The sequence below is a fragment of the Lontra canadensis genome, unplaced genomic scaffold (genome assembly GCF_010015895.1).
Source record: "Lontra canadensis isolate GAN:19392208 unplaced genomic scaffold, GSC_riverotter_1.0 scaffold86, whole genome shotgun sequence".
NCBI lineage: Eukaryota > Metazoa > Chordata > Mammalia > Carnivora > Mustelidae > Lontra > Lontra canadensis.
Genome location: NW_022631080.1, coordinates 5,512,977 through 5,532,881, shown reverse-complemented (window position 1 = coordinate 5,532,881; position 19,905 = coordinate 5,512,977). Strand labels below are relative to the sequence as shown.

Below are 19,905 nucleotides of genomic sequence, written 5' to 3'. Positions count from 1 at the left end.
GTCAAGAATGGAATGTTTAACTGAATGAGCCACCCAAGTATCCCACATGTTAACTGAACTTTTGTTTTTTTAATTATTCCCCCCTACCGGGAACATTGTATCTTATTGTACTGCAATGGACTACTTCATACCATATTATATTATATTATATTGTATTGTATGCCACTCTACTCTAATACTTTAGCTATTAAGAAGTACTTATCATATTAGTGGCTCTTAGAACAATCCAGACATTCAGAACAATTAGCTAATGAGAGGGAGACAGACAAGGCCCATGTGAATTCTTCCAAGTACTTGTGAGAAGTTCTTAAGGGTGATTTTACCTCCATATTTTGAATTGCCTTCTGTGCTTATTTATTTTATAGACACCAACTAATTACCTTGGAACCATTAATGCACAGAGAATAAATTACCAGCTTTATGTGGAAGTTTGGTTACTGAGGAAACCTCTGTTCAGTTTTGTATTGGCTGCTCCTTCAATTCTATGACAGTGCTTTAAATGCTTTTATGATGTTTAAATGTGACATCTCAAAATAAACCAAAGTTGTTAAAATGAAAAATGTTTCCCCTTCTAGGTTGCTCATGTATATTTCACTGGCTTTTCCTATGCTTTAATCCACATTGAACTCACAGGGAAAATAATTCTGGAGAGAAAGGGCTTCATGACTATAAAGACTGAATGCCCTACAATTCTGGGTTGGCACAAAGAAAAATAAAACAGTCTGCTCATCTATGGAATAGAGACTGTCTTAGTCAAGGTTCTCCAGAGAAAGAGAACCAATAGGATACGTGTATACATAGAAAGAGACAGAGAAAGACAGAGAAACAGAAGCTGAGAGAGACTGATTTTAAGAAAACGGCTCATGCAATTGACTTGATAGATCCAAAATCTGCAGGTTAGGTCCCCAGGCTGTAGACCCAGGAAAGAACTGCAGTGCAAACCCAAAAGTAGTCCATGGGTAGAATTCCTTTTTGTTCTGGGGAGGTCGGTTTTGGTTCTGTTAAAATATTCAACTGATTAGATGAGACCTACCCACACTACGGAGGTCCATCTTCTTTATTCAAAGGCCACAGATTTAAATATAATTCTCATCCAAAATCACCTTCACAGAAACATCCAGAATAATGTTTCGCTATTATCTGGGCACAATAACCTAGCTAGGTTGACACATAAAATTAGCTATCACAGAAACAATAACACTTAATATTTGTGATTGCTGTGACGGTCACATAAGGCACCGTTGTGATGTAGCTGATTTAATTCCAGCAGTGATAAAAATGTACAGTATGAGTTTATTGGTTAGTATAAGATTAAAGATGGTTTACTAGCGAGAACAAAAGTAATAATTATTAAACATTCTTTAACTACAGGCCTTAAACACATTAAAACTTTTTGCTGATTATAAAATCAGTAACATTCACTATAGTGATTTTTAGAAATTCCTGAAAAGCCTAAAGATGAAATTTATTCATCACCTCATGACTAAGAGTAAATACTTATTTTTCTTATATAAAACTCCAGGCTTGATATGTCAATAAAGACACAAAGGTATAAATACACTGGGGTATACAAATTATATAAAATTGATATATCCATATGCATGTGTGTGTTTGTGTGTATAAACACATTTTTATCCTTCAGACAACATTTGCTATTAGAACTTGAGTTTTATCCCTAATCATTAGGAAAATGAAAATCAAAACCCACAGTGAGCTATCGCCTCACAACTGTTAGGATGGCTACTATCAAAAGAAGAGACAACTGCAAGTGCTGGTGGGATATGTAGAAAAGGTAACCCTTATGCTCTGTTGGACAAATTGGTGGACCCACTGAAACCGCCAACAGAATTAGGTAATTAAGTAATTAAAGGCAAGTCACCCATAGTTAAAGACCATTGGGAAAAACACCGGGAAGGAACTTAGAATATGCTTTAAGATAAGGAAAATATAGGGGTGCCTGGCTAGCTCAGTCGGAGGAGCATGCGACTCTTGATCTTGGGGTTGTGAGTTTGAGGCCCATGATAGGCATGGAGAAAACTTAGATAAATAAAGTTTAAAAAAAAAAAAGATAATGAAAATTTAGCCCAAGGGAACAGGAAATTAAATAGCCTGTGCTGACATCATAGTCACAAGGTGTATAGCCTCAGTTTTTGCTAACAAAGATATCATCACTGACACACATTGTTAAAATGTTTTGCAGAACTGAACCAGCGAATGAAATGGCCACCCAACCACAACCTTGAAGAAACAGGTGACTTGGCACCAGTTAATCGGTCTTGAAGTTTACCCAATCCTGATCAATCAGAAGGACCCACAATTCCAAGCCCTTTACCCTTGATTTTTGCCCTAAAACACTCACTTGCAAGTCATCAAAGAATTCAGGATTTTGAACATTACTTCCCTGTTCTCTGGGGTGGTGCCACACCATAAATAGCTATCTTTCTTCAGTGCAAAAGCTCAGGTTTTGTTTTTTTTTTTTTAATTGTCTTGCCGCACATTGGACAGATGAACTATTGTTAGGTACAGTTATACCACTATGGAAAACAGTATAGACAATCCTCCAAAATTTTAAAATAAAATTTCCATGCCCACATTTGGGTATTTATCTGAAGAAAATCAAAATATTTACTTGGAAAAGATATATCCACCCCACGTTTATTACAGCATCATTTATAATAGCCAAGATACAGAAACAACCTAAGTGTTCATCATGGGATGAATGGATAAAGAAGTTGCGAAATATATATAGAATTGATTATTATTCAGCCATTTAAAAAAACAAAAACCAAAACCAAAAAAAGGAAAATCGTACCATTTACAACATGGACAGACCTTGAAGGCATTATGCTAAAGTGAAATAAGTCAGAAAGTGAAAGAAAAACACTGACCTCACTTAAGTGTGGTATTTTTAAGAAAAACAACTCAGAAGAGAGGTTAGACTTGTGGTTATCAAAGGTAGAACAGCGGAGGGAGGTAGAAAGGGAGAAAGGTCGTCAAAATATACAAACTTTCAGTTATAAGAGAAATAAGGACTATAATGTAATTATAACATCATGACTATAGCTAACACTGCTGTATGATATATAGGACAGTTGTTAAGAGTGTAAATCCTAAGAGTTCTTATCATAAGGAAATTTTTTTCCCTTTCTTTTCTTTTTACTGGATCTATATGAGAAGATAGAACTAGCAGGACTTACTGTGGTAATCTTTTCACAATATATGTAAAGCAAACCATCATGTTGTATACCTTAAACGTATACAGTGATGTATGTCAACTATTTTTCAATAAGAATGGGGAAAAAACTTTTGTGCAAGTAATACATATTCAAAACTATTTTAAATAAAATTATAAAACTAACATATTTAAGTTTCAATTATTCAAAAAACTAGATCACATAAGGAACATTCTTATAGAAAAATATATGTGCAGATCTCTGATTATTTTATTCAAACTAATTTTTTAGAATGAAATCATTAGATCAAAGGGGATAAAAAAATCTTAAAAGTTTTAGGGGTGCTGGGCTGGCTCAGTTGGTAGAGCACGTGACTCTCAATCTCAGGGTGTAAGTTCGAACCTGACATTGGGCATAGAGATTACTTAAAAATAAAATCTAAAAAGAAAAGAGTTTTAAGCATATTAAATTAAGCATTTAAGCAAATGGTCTCGAATTCCCATTATAGTGCATAAGGTTGTCTCTTTCAATGTGATCCTCATCAAAAAAAAAATCCTCATCAAAAAAAAATTTTTCAAATTTTTCAATTTGTAAAAGGTTAAAAAAAATCTTCTGTTGTCTTCATTTCTTTTTTTCCCCAGCTTTGCTGAAGTATAACTATTAAAAATTATATATATTTAAGGTACAACTTGATTTGATACAGTATGCATTATAAAATACTCACTACAATTAAGCTAATTAACACATCCATCATCTCACATAATTACTGACTTTTGGTGGGGGTGGTGAAGACACTTAAGATCTACCTTCTAAGGAAATCTCAAGTACAACCTACTGTATTATTAACTATAATCATGTTATTGTACATTAAATAGTTCTCCAAAATTAATTAGTTTTACCTAACTAAAACTTCCCTAACTGAAAAGAGACACACTGCTGAGCAGTCAGTAGGAAAAAGTTCCATATTCTTATAGGAGATGGAAAGGTTAATCCTGTCTGATATAAGAAAACTACTTTGAAGAACTGGGGATACTTTAATATTATTAGATGCATTTTTCCTAGCTTTTAATCTATCTTGAAACCTGTCATTACATCATGCACATTTTCTTATTAGGTATCACCACTCCCTTTTATTCCATTAACATGATACCTTAATATTCTGATTTTCTTTCACACTTTTACCTGGCTTTCCTTCATGGTTCTTCTGCCTTAGATTTTGATGGGGGTTTCACTTAGCATAATCCATCTGCAACAGTGATCTACTCTTTGACCTCACCTGCATTTCAACTAAAGAAACACTAAAGCTTTACAACCTGCTTTTACTTTTTCATCTGGCCTCAGCTCCAAATATTCAATTGATGACTGGATATCGCTACATAAATGTCTTGCTGTCACATCAAAATCAGCAAGCACAAAACTTTGTCAAGCATTATAATCTCCCAGACTTTTTATTTCTTCTTGTTGATAGTTCAACAACTAAACTACTCCATAGTATTGCTGTCTCCTCATCTATTTTGCATGGCCAAGTGGGCTGATGGGCCTTGAACTGACAGTAGCCCCTCTGGAGAGTGCACACACTAGATAACAAGCCTTTACAGTCACAAGTCAGTGTGAATTTCTGATATGACTCCCCAAACACTCTTGTGATAAGTTCTCTCCTCTCCCTCCCAGGACTTACCCTTGTGCAGCCCTTAGATGAGACCTCCTTGATGCTTACCAAAACCCTATTCTTTTTGGTTTGAATTAACCAATCTGGTCTCAGCCCAGGAACCCCAAATCATTCTTCCTGACAACTGTAATTAAGGCATGTGCTCAGGTCCTTCTTCCCCCTGTGCACCCTTGCCTAGACTTGTCCATGAGGCCTCTCAAGGAGTAAAGTATGAATCATCCAGGACCTCAAACTAGAGTAATAAATTCTAGTTCACTTTCCCTTGTGGCATTTTGTTGAACCTTGACACACCATTTGACACCCCAGGGGTCTACTTAACAAATGTCATTTTAACAAAGTCCCAACACTTCTAAATTAATATCTTGATATTTTTCTATTCACCAAGATACAAACAAACTTTGTTCATTTTTAGGATCAATCCTCTCTTTCCAACTCCTCTCTTAAAAGAGTCATCTAGGGGAGTCTGGGTAGTTCAGTTGATTAAACGGCTGCCTTTGGCTCAGGTCATGATCCCAGGGTCCTGGGATCGAGCCCCGCATCGGGCTCCCTGCTCGGTGGGGAGTCTGCTTCTCCCTCTCCCACTCCCCCTGCTTGTGTTCCCTCTTTCGCTGTGACTCTCTGTCAAATAAAATCTTAAAAAAAAAAAGAGAGAGAGAGAGAGAGAGAGAGAGAGAGAGAGTCATCTAATACTAGTCTCTGAAATGTTTTCCATCTTTAATGGTATCTCTATCCCCATGCCACCATAAAAATACATTGTTCTCTTCACTTCAAAGCCAGTTTGCTGTCCCAGTGGACTGCCTAGTTGGCCCCAACTGCTGTTCCCTTTCCAAACCATTTTGAATAGTGTATAAATAATCACTCTTAATCCATGTATTCTGTGACGGTTAATTTTATGTGTCAACTTGGCTGGACCACAGTGGACCACCCCCCCCACAGTGGAGTCTGAGTAAAGCAGATTGCCCTGCATAATGTGGGTATATGTCCTGCAATCAGTTGGAGGCCCTAAGAGTAAATACTGATGTTATCTGAAGAAGAAGCAATTCTCACTCAAGACTGAAAGAGAAACTGCCTGAGCTTGCAGCCTGCCTGCCCTGCTTCAGGAATTTAGGCCCAAGATCACAACAGCAACTCTAACCTAATTTTCTGCACTGATTGCTTGCCCTACAGATTTTCGACTTGCCAGTCCCCACAATTATGTCAGCCATTTTTTAAAAATTTCAACATCTCAGGACACCTGGGTGGCTCAGTTGGTTAAGTGTCTGCCTTTGGCTCAGGTCATGATCCCAGGGTCCTGGGATCAAGGCCCACATGGGCCCTCTGCTCAGCAGGGAGCCTGCTTCTCCCTCTCCCTTTGCCTGCTGTTCTCCCTGCATATGCAGGCGCACATGCACTCTCTCTCTGTCAAATAAATAAAATCGTTTTTAAAAAAAATTTCAACATCTGTCTCTCCGTCTTTCTTTCTTTCTTTCTCTATTTATATTACATTATATTATGGTAGTGTCTGTTTTACTGAAGAATCCTGACTAAACATAAAATCATTCAATAAAGATTTCTTCTTTGATATACCTCATTGTCTCCACAGCTTTGCTTCAGTTGACCCACTGTTCTCTAATGGCCTCTTAAGATGTCCCTGCTACTCACACATAAGAGAATTTAATCACTCATTTTCCAGGAAATCTGCCCTGTGCCTTCCAGTACTCCATTATCGCTATTTCCTTTGAATTTCTACTAAAAAGACATGTTTAACAACATTCAAATAAAGCTTTGTAACATAGGAAGAAAAAAAAATAGCACTGACTTTCTTCTGCATATGAGGAAGATTGTTATCATCTACTATGCTGAAGAAAAGCATATTATCTTGTTAAAATTATATACTCATTAGGGCGCCTGGGTGGCTCAGTCAGTTAAGTGTCTGATCCCAGGGTCATGATCCCAGGGTCCTGGGATCGGGTCCCACATCCGGCTCCTTGCTCAGCGGGGAGCCTGCTTCTTCCTCTCCCTCTGCCCCTCCCCATGCCTCTCAGGCTCTCTCTGTCTCTGCCTCAAATAAATAAATAACATCTTTAAAAAAATTACATATTGTTAACATTTTATCAGAAATTTACTGCAATTTTTTGTTGAATAACAAGTATATGTAAAGTTTTTCACTTATGAAAGAGTAGACAACCTTCGAGTTGAAGTATTATAATTTATTAATCTTAAAACTGTATAAATCCATAAAGTAAATACATAAAGTTAATCCTGAAATAATACAATAAAATTCTTACAGATATATGCAACACACACTTGTACATACATTATGAATGTAAAATATTTATCCATTTAAAAGTGAATGATTGACAAGTGATCATGAAACTTTCCTTAATCATCAATTTACCTGAGTCTTCCTCATTAATCTGGTGGCATAGTTCCGATGATGATTTCTGAAAGGAGGGTACTCGACCTCGATCTTGATCTGAGTCTTCCTGAGAGTCATCATCTTGTCTGTGTTTAACAAAAAATGAAATTGCACCTAGAACACATAAGTCCAAGATGCCAAATTAACCAAGGATTGCTTTTCTAAAATGAAAGGTCAATTTTTAGGTACTAAAGATGCTTTAGCTTGGAAACTAATAAACATAAAGCCAAATATAAATCCTAGGCCTTAGTATCACATTTAAACCTGATGTTGGTACAGAACAATTTAACAGAGAGTTCATTAATATTTGTTTTAAGCATAAGAGATCATCAGTTTTTAATTAAAATGAGCAGTGTAATACCTGGGTTCACAACTGGGGATGTCCATCACCAGCTATGTGCCTCAGTTTGCACAGATATGAAACAGAGGTGACACTGGTAGCCGCTGGTGACATCAGATATTACGAAGTGTCCCTGGTATTACACTGGCTCCCTCTGAGTATCTGGGAGTGTTCCCAATAGTTCACCAGCTACTCACCACTCTCAGAGGAGTGGGAAGGATAGGCCCCAGACTGTGACTGAGAGGGGTTGAAGCAGGTCAGACTGTTTCAGGATCTACAGTCGGATTGGAGTTGGCAGGCGTGACCACAGAACATGGATGGACGTGTCTCCCTCTGAGTCCCTGGGCAGGCAGGACTGCTTCTAGACTGCAGCTATAAGGGGCTAAAACTGGATTGTGGGGCTGATCCCAGATATAAGCACAGATCATAGTCAATGGGCACACTTCTGGGGCATGGATAAGCATGTCTCCCAAGATGATTGTTCCCAGACCATGGCTGGGAGTGGCTGGCCAAGTTACAGGACCATTTCAGGATCTGCAGTTGAACTAAACTGGAGGGCCTGCCTCAGGTGCACAGACGAGTGTGTCTTCCCCAAGGTGCTAGATGGGCAGGAATCATGGCTGAGAGGGGCTGAAGCTGGGCCATGATCCACTTCAGGGTCCACAGATGGACTAAATTCCATGGACTTGTTACACAGGACATGGACAGTCAATGACTCCTGCCAGCTCCTTATCATAAAGTGCTGGTGGCAGCACTCAAGCCCAATGGGACGATAACTGAGTCCACAGGGGGACAGGGCTATTTCTTGATCTGTAACCAGGGCCATGGTTGGTAAATCCACCACATGAGCACAAGCCTGCCTTTTCAAAATGGCCCTCCTCGGTCTTGGATTCCATTGGGGTTTCATAATTTCCCACGAAGATCCCACAGCTCCCAGAAAGGCACTTATGCTGTGGATGGTTTTCAAGTTACTATGGCTGAATACAGGTGGTGGATCTCCTATATTGCCATCTTGCAGATGTCACTCCTATCTTATCATTTTTAATATCTTTGTTTTGAAATATCATAAAGTCACTTAAGTTTCAGATTAAATTTCCTATCCTATTATAAACATAGCTTTCTTATTTTACATAGGAGTTTACAAACACATTATAAAAAGACAGGGTACATAGTGGAAAGAACACAGGCTTTGGATGGAACGTAAACTCAAACACTTGTTCTGCCACTACTAATTTAGCCTTGAATATGTTATTTACCTCATCTGTAAAATGGTGCTAGCTGTTTTGAAGATTAATGATTGTGGTTTATGCTTATGTAGGACTTACTATATGACAGACATTGTTCTAGGTGATTTACATATATTAATATGTTATATTATATTTAACTTATTGAGGAATCGTCATACTGGTTTCCAGAGTGGCTGCAACAGTTTGCATTCCCACCAACAGTGCATGACTGTTCCTTTTTCTCCACATCCTTGCCAACACTTGTTGTTTCTTGCCTTTTGATTTCAAGCATTCTGACAGGTATGAGGTGATATCAATTATAGTTTTGATTTGCATTCCCTGATGATGAGTGAGAGTGAGTATCTTTTCATGTGTCTGTTGACTAACTGAATGTCTTCTTTGTGAAGTATCTGTTCATGTATTCTGCCCACTTTTCAACTGGATTATTTATTTTGGGGGTATTGACAATGATTTGTTCTTTATATATTTTGGATACCAACCCTTTATTGGATATGTCACTGTTTTTGGTGCAATTGTAAATTAGATTGTTTTCTTAATTTCTTTCTGCTGTTTCATTATTAGTACATAGAAATGCAACACATTTCTCTATGTTGATTTTGTATCTTGCAACTTTATTGATTTCACTTCTCAGTCCTAGTCGTTTTTTGGTGATCTTTGGGGTTTTCTATATAGAGTATCATGTGATCTGCAAATAGTGAGAGTTCTACTTCTTCATCAGTTTGGATACCTTTCATTTCTTTATGTTGTCTGATTGCTGTGGTTAGGACTTCTAGTACTATGTTGAATAAAAGAAGTAAGAGTAGATATCCTTGTATTGTTCCTGACCTTAGCATAAAAGCTCTGTTTTTCACCATCAAGTATGACATATTATTTTCATTTTAAAGAAGGGAAATGGACACAAGAAAGTTCAGCAACTTGCCCAAGGTGAATCAGCTCATAATAATACAGCTGGAATATAAAAACATGCATTCTGCTTCAAAGTTCATACCGTTTTTTACTTAATTAATAAGTTTAATTTTTTGAAAAGTTTTAGGTTTATAAAAAAATGAGTGTAAAGTTCCTATATATCCCCCTTGTTGTAAGTATTATAAGCATCCTGCATTACTGTAATACATTACTTGCAATTGATAAGCCAATAATGATACACCATTACTAACTAAATTCCATCATTTCCATTTTGGCTAACTTTTTCTATTGTACATTCTATGTCTTTGGCAAATAAATAATTTCATGTGTCTACCACTACACTATCATGCAGAATAGTTTCACTGACCTAAAAATCCCCTGTACCCCATTCATTCATCCCTTCCTCTCAACCTCTAAAGAAATGGCAATCACTGATCTTTTACCTCTTCCAAAATGTCATATAGTTGGAATCATACAGCATGTGGTCTTTTTAGATTGACTTATTTCACTTAACAATATACATTTAAGCTTCTTTCATGTATGTGGCTTGATAGGCCATTTTTAAAAAAGATTTACATATTTATTTCAGAGAGAGAGGTGGCGGGCAGAGGGAGAGGGAGAAAGAATCTTAAGCAGACATTGTGCTGAGCATAGAGCCCAATGTGGGGCTTGATCCCATGACCCTGAGACCTGAGTTGAAGTCAAGAGTTGGACACTTAACCAACTGCACCACTCAGACACCCCAGGCCATTTATTTTTATCAATGAAAAATATCCCACTGTATGGATATACCACTGTTTATCCATTCACCTATTTTAGGACATCATAATTGCTTCTACATTTTGGCAACTATGAATAAAGCTGTTATAAACATTCATGAGCAGAATTTTGGATGGACAAAAATTTTGAACTCATTTGGGTAAATATGAAGGTATATGACTGCTCTATCATGTTATGAGTCTGTTTAGTTTTTTTTTTTTAAGATTTTATTTATTTATTTGACAGAGAGAGATCACAAGTAGATGGAGAAGCAGGCAGAGAGAGAGAGAGAGAGAGAGAAGCAGGCTCCTTGCTGAGCAGAAAGCCCGATGCGGGACTCGATCCCAGGACCCTGAGATCATGACCTGAGCCGAAGGCAGCAGCTTAACCCACTGAGCCACCCAGGCGCCCGAGTCTGTTTAGTTTTTTCAGATACTGCCAAACTATTTTCAAAATGGTTGTGACATTCTATCATTTTGTATTCCCACCATCAATGAATGGAAGTTCCTATTGTTCCACATCAGCACTTGGTGTTGTCAAGTCTTTTGAATTTAGCCGTCCTAATTGGCAGGTAGTGGTATCTTATTTTAATTTGCAGTTCCCTAGAGACATAATTTATACACTTATTTGCTATCAGAATATTTTCTTTGGTGATGTGTCTCTTCAGATCTTTTGGCAATTTTTAGAATTGGGTTCTTTGTTATCCTATTGTTGAGTTTTAAGATTTTCCTTTTTTTATTTTTATTTAAATTCCATTTAGTCAATATACAGTGTAATATTAGTTTCAGGTGTACAATATGATGATTCCACACTTCCATACAACACCCGCTGCTTATCATACCAAGTGCCCTCCTTAATCCCATCACCTATTTAATCTATCCCCCTGCACACCTCCCGTCTGGTAACCACCAGCTTGTTTTCTATAGTTAAGAGTCTGTTTCTTCATTTGTCTCATTTTCTCTCTTTTTTTCCTTTGCTCACTTGTTTTGTTTCTTAAATTCTACTTATGAGTGAAATCATATGGTATTTTTCTTTCTCTGACTTGTTTCACCTAGCGTAATACTCTCTAGTTCCACCTATGTCATTGCAAATGGCAAGATTTCATTTTTTTATGCCTGAGTAATATTCCACGCTATAAACACACATCTTCCTTATCCATTCATCAGTTGATGGACACTTAGTCTGTTTCCATAATTTGGCTATTGTAGAAAATTCTGCTATAGACATCAGGGTGCATTTATCCCTTTGAATTCCTATTTTAAGTTTAAAAAAAAAATATATATATATATACATATATACACATATATGTATATATATGTGGGCTTTTTTAAAATTAAGATTTTATTTATTTATTTGACACAGAGGGAGAGTGAGAGAGCACAAGTGAGGGGAGGGGCAGAAGGAGAGGAAGAAGCAGGCTCCCTGCTGAGCAAGCGTGACATGGGGCTCGATCCTAGGATCCAGGGATCATGACCCAAGCCCAAGGCAGACACCCAACCAACTGAGCCACCCAGGTGCCCCTAAAATATATTTTGGATACCATTCATGTATTAGATGTTCAAAAGTTTATAAGAGGGGTGCCTGGGTGGCTCAGTGGGTTAAAGCCTCTGCCTTCGGCTCAGGTCATAATCCCAGGGTCCTGGGATCGAGCCCCGCATCGGGCTCTCTGCTCAGCAGGGATCCTGCTTCCTCCTATCTCTCTGCCTGCCTCTCTACCTACTTGTGATCTCTGTCTGTCAAATAAATAAATAAAATCTTTAAAAAAAAAGTTTATAAGAGAGAGATAAGGACACTCTATGTTGATAAAGATTCAAGTCACTAAAACAAAAACAAAAACTCTTAAGCTCATAGATACAAAGACTAGATTGGTGGTTGCCAGAGGTGGTGGATGTAATGTACAGCATGGCAATTATAGTTGATAATACTGTATTACATATTTAAAAGTTGCTAAGAGAGTAGATCTTAAGTTTTCATCACAAGAAAAAAGAATTTTGTAGCTATGTATAGTGACAGATATTAACTAGACTTACATGATGATTACTTGCAATATATACAAAGCATCGAATAAAAAATTCAATTCAGCAAGATTATATAAAAATTGTAGATATATACACACCTAAAAACAGAGGCCAACAATATTTGAAACAAAAACTGACAGAACTGGAAGAAGAAATAAGTCTACAATAAGAACTGGAACCTTCAATACCTCAGTTTCATTAATGGAGAGAACTGGACAGAAGACAAGTAAAGAAAGACTGTGGGGGTGCCTGGGTGGCTCAGTCATTAAGCGTCTCCTTTGGCTCAGGTCATGATCCCAGGGTCCTGGGATCAAGCCCTGCATCAGGCTCCCTGCACACAGGATGCCTACTTTTCCCTCTCCCACTCCCCCTGCTTGTGTTCTCTCTCTCACTGTGTCTCTGTCAAATAAATAAAATGTTAAAAAAAAATAGAGACTGTGAACACCTCTGTAAAACCACTAGACCTAACTGGATTATACAGAACATTCCACCCAACAATAGTAGAATACACATTCTTCTTAAATCGACATGGAACACAGTCCAGGACAAATTACATGTGAGGTCACAAAACATATCTTAATAAATTTAAAAAGATTTAAATCATACAAAGCATCTTTTCTCATCACAATGAAATGAAAGTACAAATCAACAATGGAAAAAAAGATGGACGCAAATTTGAAGACTAAACAACAAAGGCTTAACCAATATTTCAAAGAAGAAATCACAGTGGATTGTCTATCTCTCTGATTTTTTCCCATTCAGTTTTCCCTCTCTTCCCCTGTGGTCCTCGGTATTATTCCTTATGTTCCACATATGAGTAAAATCAGAGAGGGAGACAAATTACAAGAAACTCTGGACTTTGGGAGCTGGGTGATGGGCATTAAGGAGGGCACATGTGGTGATAAGTACTGGGCGTTATAGCCAACTAATGAATCGATGAACACAACATCAAAACCTAAAGATGTAGGGACGCCTGGGTGGCTCAATGGGTTGAAGCCTCTGCCTTTGGCTCAGGTCATGATCTCAGGGTCCTGGGAGGGAGGCCTGCATTGGGCTCTCTGCTCAGGGGGAGCCTGCTTCTCCCTCTCTCTCTGCCTGCCTCTCTGCCTACTTGTGATCTCTGTCGGTCAAATAAATAAATAAAATCTTAAAAAAAAAAAAACTAATGATGTACTATATGTTGGCTAATTGGACATAATAAAAAAATTTATATGGCCCTACAAAGCCTAAAGTATATACTGTTTTGCTCTTTGTAGAAAAGTTTGAAAAAAAGTCACAAAGGAAATTAGAAAATATCAGACAATTGAAAAGGAAAACACAGTACACAAAATTGATGTGATGCAATGAGAGCAGCACTAAGAGGGCAATTCATAGTAGCAAAAGCATACATTAAAAAGAATAGTCTAAAATCAACAACCTCTGGTGCTTGGGTGGCTCAGCAAGTTAAGCATCTGACTCTTGATTTCAGTTCAGGTCTTGATCTCAGGGTTGTGAGTTCAAGCTCCACAAAAAAAACATTTAAATAAATAAATAATAAAAACAGTGACTTCATTGCACACTGTTATGAAACTAGAAAAAGAAGAGCAAACTGGACCCAAAGCTAGCAGAAGGAAGAAATAATAAAGACCAGAGTGTAGATAAATAAAACAGAGAAGAGAGAAACAATAGAGAAAATAAAAGTATTGGTTGGCTCTTTGAAAAGATCACCACAATTGGCAGAGCTTAAAAGTAATTAAGAAAAAGGGAATGAAGAGTCAAATTAATAAAATCAGAAATAAAGTGGGGACAATACATTGTTTTCACCAAAATAAAAAGCATTATAAGAGAATACTATGAACAATTATATGCCCCCCAAATTGGATAACTTAGATGAAATGGCCAATTTCCTAGAAATACACAATCTACTAAAACTGCTCATGAATAAGAGATAAGCTGAATAGACATAAAACTAGTAAGGAGATTATATCAGTAATCAAACACTTACTACAAAGAAAAGCCCAGGATAAGATGGCTTCACTGTTGAATTCTATCAAATATTTAAAGAAGAATTAATACTTTTTTTTCTTAAACACTTAAAAATTGAAGAGGATGGAAAACAACTTAACTCATTCTAGGAGGCCAGCAATACCCTGATACAAAAGCAGACAAAGATAGGACAAGAAAAGAAAACTAAAATCCAATATTGTTGATGAACATTGATCTAAACTTTTCAACAAAATACTAGCAAATCAAATTTAGTCGCATATGAAAAAGATTATATAGATAGCATTGTCAAGTGGGATTCCTTCCAAGGATGAATGGATGAAGGGTGGGGTTCAATACACACAAATCAATCAGTGTAATATACCACATAAACAGAACAGAAAAAAAAACCATGATCATCTTGATTGATGGATAAAAAGTATTTGGCAAAATTCAACAACATTTCATGATAAAAATAAATTAGGGACAGAATTTCCTCAAATAGCCACATATAAAAACCACAGCTAATATTATACTGAGTGGTAAAGACTAAAGACTAAAGACTTTTCCTTTAAGATCAGAAACAAGAGAAGGATGTTGCTTTAGTCACTTCTGTTCAACATAATACTAGAATTTCTAGCCGGAGCAATTATGCAAGAAAAAGTAGTAAAAGTATCCAAAGGGGAAAGGAAGGAGTAAAATTACGTTTGCTGATGACACAATCTCATTGAGAGAAAACCTAAATGACTGCACACACAAAAAATGTTAGACCTAATAAATGCATTCAGTAGATGTGCAGGATATAAAATCAACAAACAAAAGCAGTTAAGTTTCTATATACTAGTAAGGAACAATTTGAAAAGGAAACTTAAGAAAAACAATTCAGTTAGATAAAAACCATTATTTGGATAAGCCTACATTATGTTAAACAATATGTTTGTACTGATTAATAAGGGAACCTAATCAATATTTCAAATATTATGAAATACTCTCGAGAATTAAAAGCACATCCTCCATTCTTCCTCATTTTAGCCTATTTATATACTTGGCATATTTTTTCTTCCTTCAACATACCCATCTAAACATTATTACAGTTTTATTCTCCCTTAACAAAAAGAAATTGAACAATCATTTGTAAAACAATTCAAAAGCCCTACATGAGTATAACAAGACCGTATATATCAGCATGAGAAATTAAGTATCTCAAAAATTAGAAATAAATGAAGATAATGATGGAATTATATAGGTCTATTTAGCAGCTTATGTTTTAGTTGAAAGAATACTTTATAGAGCACTGGGTGTTTTACATACACAATGAATCTTGGAACACTGCATCAAAAACTAATGATGTATTTTATGGAGACTAACATAACACAATAAAAAAAGGAAAGAATACTTTAAAACAATGTATCTCAAAATTATGCCACAAATTTATACTCAATGTTTTTCCCAGTAAAAAACCTTTTTCTTGGTCATTTAATTTCAATTTTATTTCTAAACAATTACATTTTTAAAATTGCATCTTTATTTTTGGTTATGAATTAGCCATGTTAGAAGAGACAAGCAGTCAGATTCTTATAAGCTTATTATAAAGAGTAACATTAGACTCAGCAACTGACTATATCAGCAATGAACCTTTGAACTAAATGCAGTAAATAATGATTATGAAAATATGTGTTTCAAAAGGTGATAACATTTTTCCACACTATGCACGTGTAATTACTTTTCCACACTATGCACGTGTGATGCCTCCTATATTCCTCTGTTTGGGCTAAGGCCAACCAATCCAAAGGGAAACAAAAGTAAATAAAAAGTTGTTTGTTGGTACTCCAGTTTATCAGAGTGATAGGAAAAATGTAAGACTGTTTTGGAAAAACTAGGTATAAGAGAAATAATAGTGGTGTACAAAGCAACTCTCTAAGGTACATCATCACTACTTAATGGAGGCTTTCAGTTTGTCTGAAATGAATGTTACTAAAAAAAATCTAATAGGAATTGTAATTATAGTTATTATATTTTCAATAGCTCAAGCTTTTATTTTGACAAATGGATTTTTTTATCTGCTAAACAGTCTACATTTGACTTCTTCAAAATGCATTTCTAACAGTAAGAACAAACATTTCCTAGTATGCAGTTTGCTTTCCATTAGGCATTGTTTTTCTCTAATTTTATACTAGCTTGTAAAATGTCAATATCAGACTCAAGTTTAAAGCCTGAGCGATGTCATTTTATATCAATGGTTAATCTTTTGAAAATAATGTAAAACCATTTATTGAATGCTTACTCTGTGTTGGGCATATGCTGAATGCCTCTCATTTGTTATCTACTGAACCCCTTCAATAAACATAAAAGTTAATTCCTCATTAGACTCTTTTTAAAGCTGAGCAACCTGGGCTGCACAGAAGGTTGGCTAACTCATTCCAGGTTACACAGTTAGTAGGTGACAAAGGCATATACCTTTACCTGACATAGAATGGGGAAAATGGTACATTATGTCTAAATATCACTGAATATGCCACAGAATAAAAGGGCTTTTGAATAGAAAGGTAGCAAAATAACTCACATACGAAACGTTTATTCTGACCTAAAGCAATAGGTTTCAGATAATGTTGACTGATTTTCTCAAGTATTTCACCCCTTAGAAAACTTCCTAAAGCAAGTTTCTATGGCAAGAGTTAAACCTGGCAAGGTCTTTGCCCTTTCGCTCTTGGTCACCCCACACCCATCTTGCTCTCTCCACTGGCTTCATGCTTCACCACTCCCTATCATTAATGACGAATACTGTGGTTAAGGAAAATTTCTGTATGGCTGAGCTTTTACCACCTTGTGAATTTCTTGGAGGTACATTAATTCTGTCAATAAGTGTTTTCATAAATACCTACTCTATGCACAGGACACTACAAATGAGTGAATGAATTTTAAGTGTCTTGTGTCTCTAATACACTACCCCAAAAAGTCAGTAGCAGACTAAAGATGAAAGCCAAAGGATATCTCTGCCAACCCTCTTCCTTCTTCTCTTTTTCTTTTTTTTTTACTTCATTTTAACCACATTTCTAACTAATTTTCTTTTGTTTTATTTTCCCTCTTTAGGGGACCAAAAGGCAAAGTGGAAAAACAAAATTTGGTGGCTAATTAAAGAAACCCAGTGCTGGGGCCAAATCTGCTTTTATTTTGTGTATAATACAGCTCTTGTCTTCTATTCCTTTTAAGATCTTAATTTTTATGATAAAATGTGTAGTAGTCTAGCACCCAACTGTAGTCCTTTAGCCTACATTTGTTTGTGGTATTATACTATTTTTTCTTTCTATAACAAATTTTTGAAATGTGTATAACAGAAGACACTATAGACAACAGGAAAGGATTAATAAAGTCTGTAAGATTCAGATTTCTGTTATAGAGGATGGCTGATTATGTTTTACCGTAGGAAGAACTTATGCTTTCATTACTGGGGCAATATGTTAAAGCACTAATAATATAGGTTGCCATTAAAACTGCATGTTTCTTCCTGATTCACATAAGAAAAAAATGATACGTTGCATTTCATCAAAATCAAGAATCTATGTAATCTTTCACAATGTATACATATATCAAAATGTCACACTGTGCATCTTCAATATACACAATTTTTATTTGTCAATAATGCTGGGAAAAAAAACTTCTGCTACTCAATAATAGACAGTATTAAGAAAATTAAAATGAATTACCGCAGACTGGGAGAAAAAATTTTAAAGCATGATAAAAAACGTAACCAGAATAAATTTTTTTTAAAGATTTTATTTATTTATTTGACACAGAGAGAGAGATCACAAGCAGGCAGAGAGGCAGGCAGAGAGAGAGGGGGAAGCAGGCCCCCAGCCCAGCAGAGAGCCCAATGCGGGGCTTGATCCCAGGACCCCGAGATCACGACCCGAACCAAAGGCAGAGGCCCAGCCCACTGAGCCACCCAGGCGTCCCTAACCAGAATAAATTTCAAAAACATATTAAAAATTCAGCAATAAGAAAACAAACAACCAAAGGTAGGGGGAGGGACAGGCAAAAGATTTGGAAAAGCATTTCAGAAGACACATGGATGACAGAGAAGCACAAGAAAAGATGCTCAACACTCTTACTCAATTACAGAAATGTAGATTAAAACCACACTGCAACTATACTACACAAGGGTTAAAATGGATAAAAGTGAAATGGTGAGCCCTACTAAGTACGGTCAAAGGATACAGAGAAACTGGAACTTTCATGCAGTGCAGGTGAGAATGGAAAAAGGAACAATGTCTTTGAGAAACTGTTGGCAGGTATTTCTTTAAACATTATAAATTCAACTACCATATTATCCAGCCATTCCACATATAAGTGATTTACCCCAGACGAATGAAAGTATATGCCCATGCAAAGATTATATATGAATTCTCCTATCAGCTTAATTCATAATTGCCAAAAAAAAAGGAAAATTCCAAATGCCCATCAACAGGTAAATAGATGAACAAATTGTGGTATATCTATCCCATGGACTACTACTACAATAAAAGGAATAAACTACTGAAACATGTACTACATAGATGGATCTTAAAACAGCTATTTTGCATAAATGAAAACAACCCCTCAAAAGGGTGTACACTGTATGATTTCATTTGTATACAGTGCTAGCAAATGCACACAAAGTGACCAAAAAACCCAGATAAATGGTCGCCTAGGGCAAGTTTGTGGCATGAGGGGAAGGGAAGGCGAAGGATTAAAAAGGGAAACTTTTTAGGGTGACATATATTCGTTATTTCATTTGTGACAATGGATTCATGGTTGTAAGCATGTGTTAAAACTTCTTAAATTGTATACTTTAAATATGCACAGCTTATTGCATGACAATTATACCACAATAAAACTGTTTAAAAAGCACACTTGGTATTTCAGATATTATACTCACCACTGCTGAGCAGCATAACAACAGGATCTGAGAAGTGTCACCACAAACTGAATGTAATGTATAAGCAGGATGTGTAAGTGAAGTTCACATCCAATTATAGGTATCTTTCCAGCAGTAAGTAATATCATGTATGAGATAATTAATGCGGGATAATTAATAAGCCATATTAAAATCTTCACTATAAATCTATCTCTCATTTATCTATCACTTCTATTCATTAACATCTCTCAGTTCCACAAATTCATATATGTTTCCCTGATACTGAATGCAACTATTTGCTCATTTGTTTGGATTCACCGCACTGCGAAGGTGGCTTCTTAAGCCTCCATGTAAAGCCTTCATTTATTTTTTTTCCTTTAAAGATTTTATTTATTTGACAGAGAGAGAGTGAGACAGAAAGCACAAGCAGGGGGAACAGGAGAGGGAGAAGCAGGCTCCCTGCTGAGCAGGGAGCTTGATGCGGGGCTCGATTCCAGGACCCTGGGATCATGACGTGAGCCAAAGGCAGACACCTAATG

The 19,905-nt window shown here is 36.4% G+C and overlaps 1 protein-coding gene across 1 annotated transcript in view; it reads right to left on the bottom strand.

The window, feature by feature from the left end:
* CFAP47 (cilia and flagella associated protein 47) overlaps positions 1 to 19,905 on the bottom strand; it is a 509,602-nt gene that overhangs the window by 152,792 nt on the left and 336,905 nt on the right. The window contains exon 50 of the mRNA XM_032883134.1: positions 7,220 to 7,354. Within this exon, the coding sequence (XP_032739025.1) occupies positions 7,220 to 7,354 (135 nt within the window). The remainder of the gene's footprint in view (positions 1 to 7,219; positions 7,355 to 19,905) is intronic.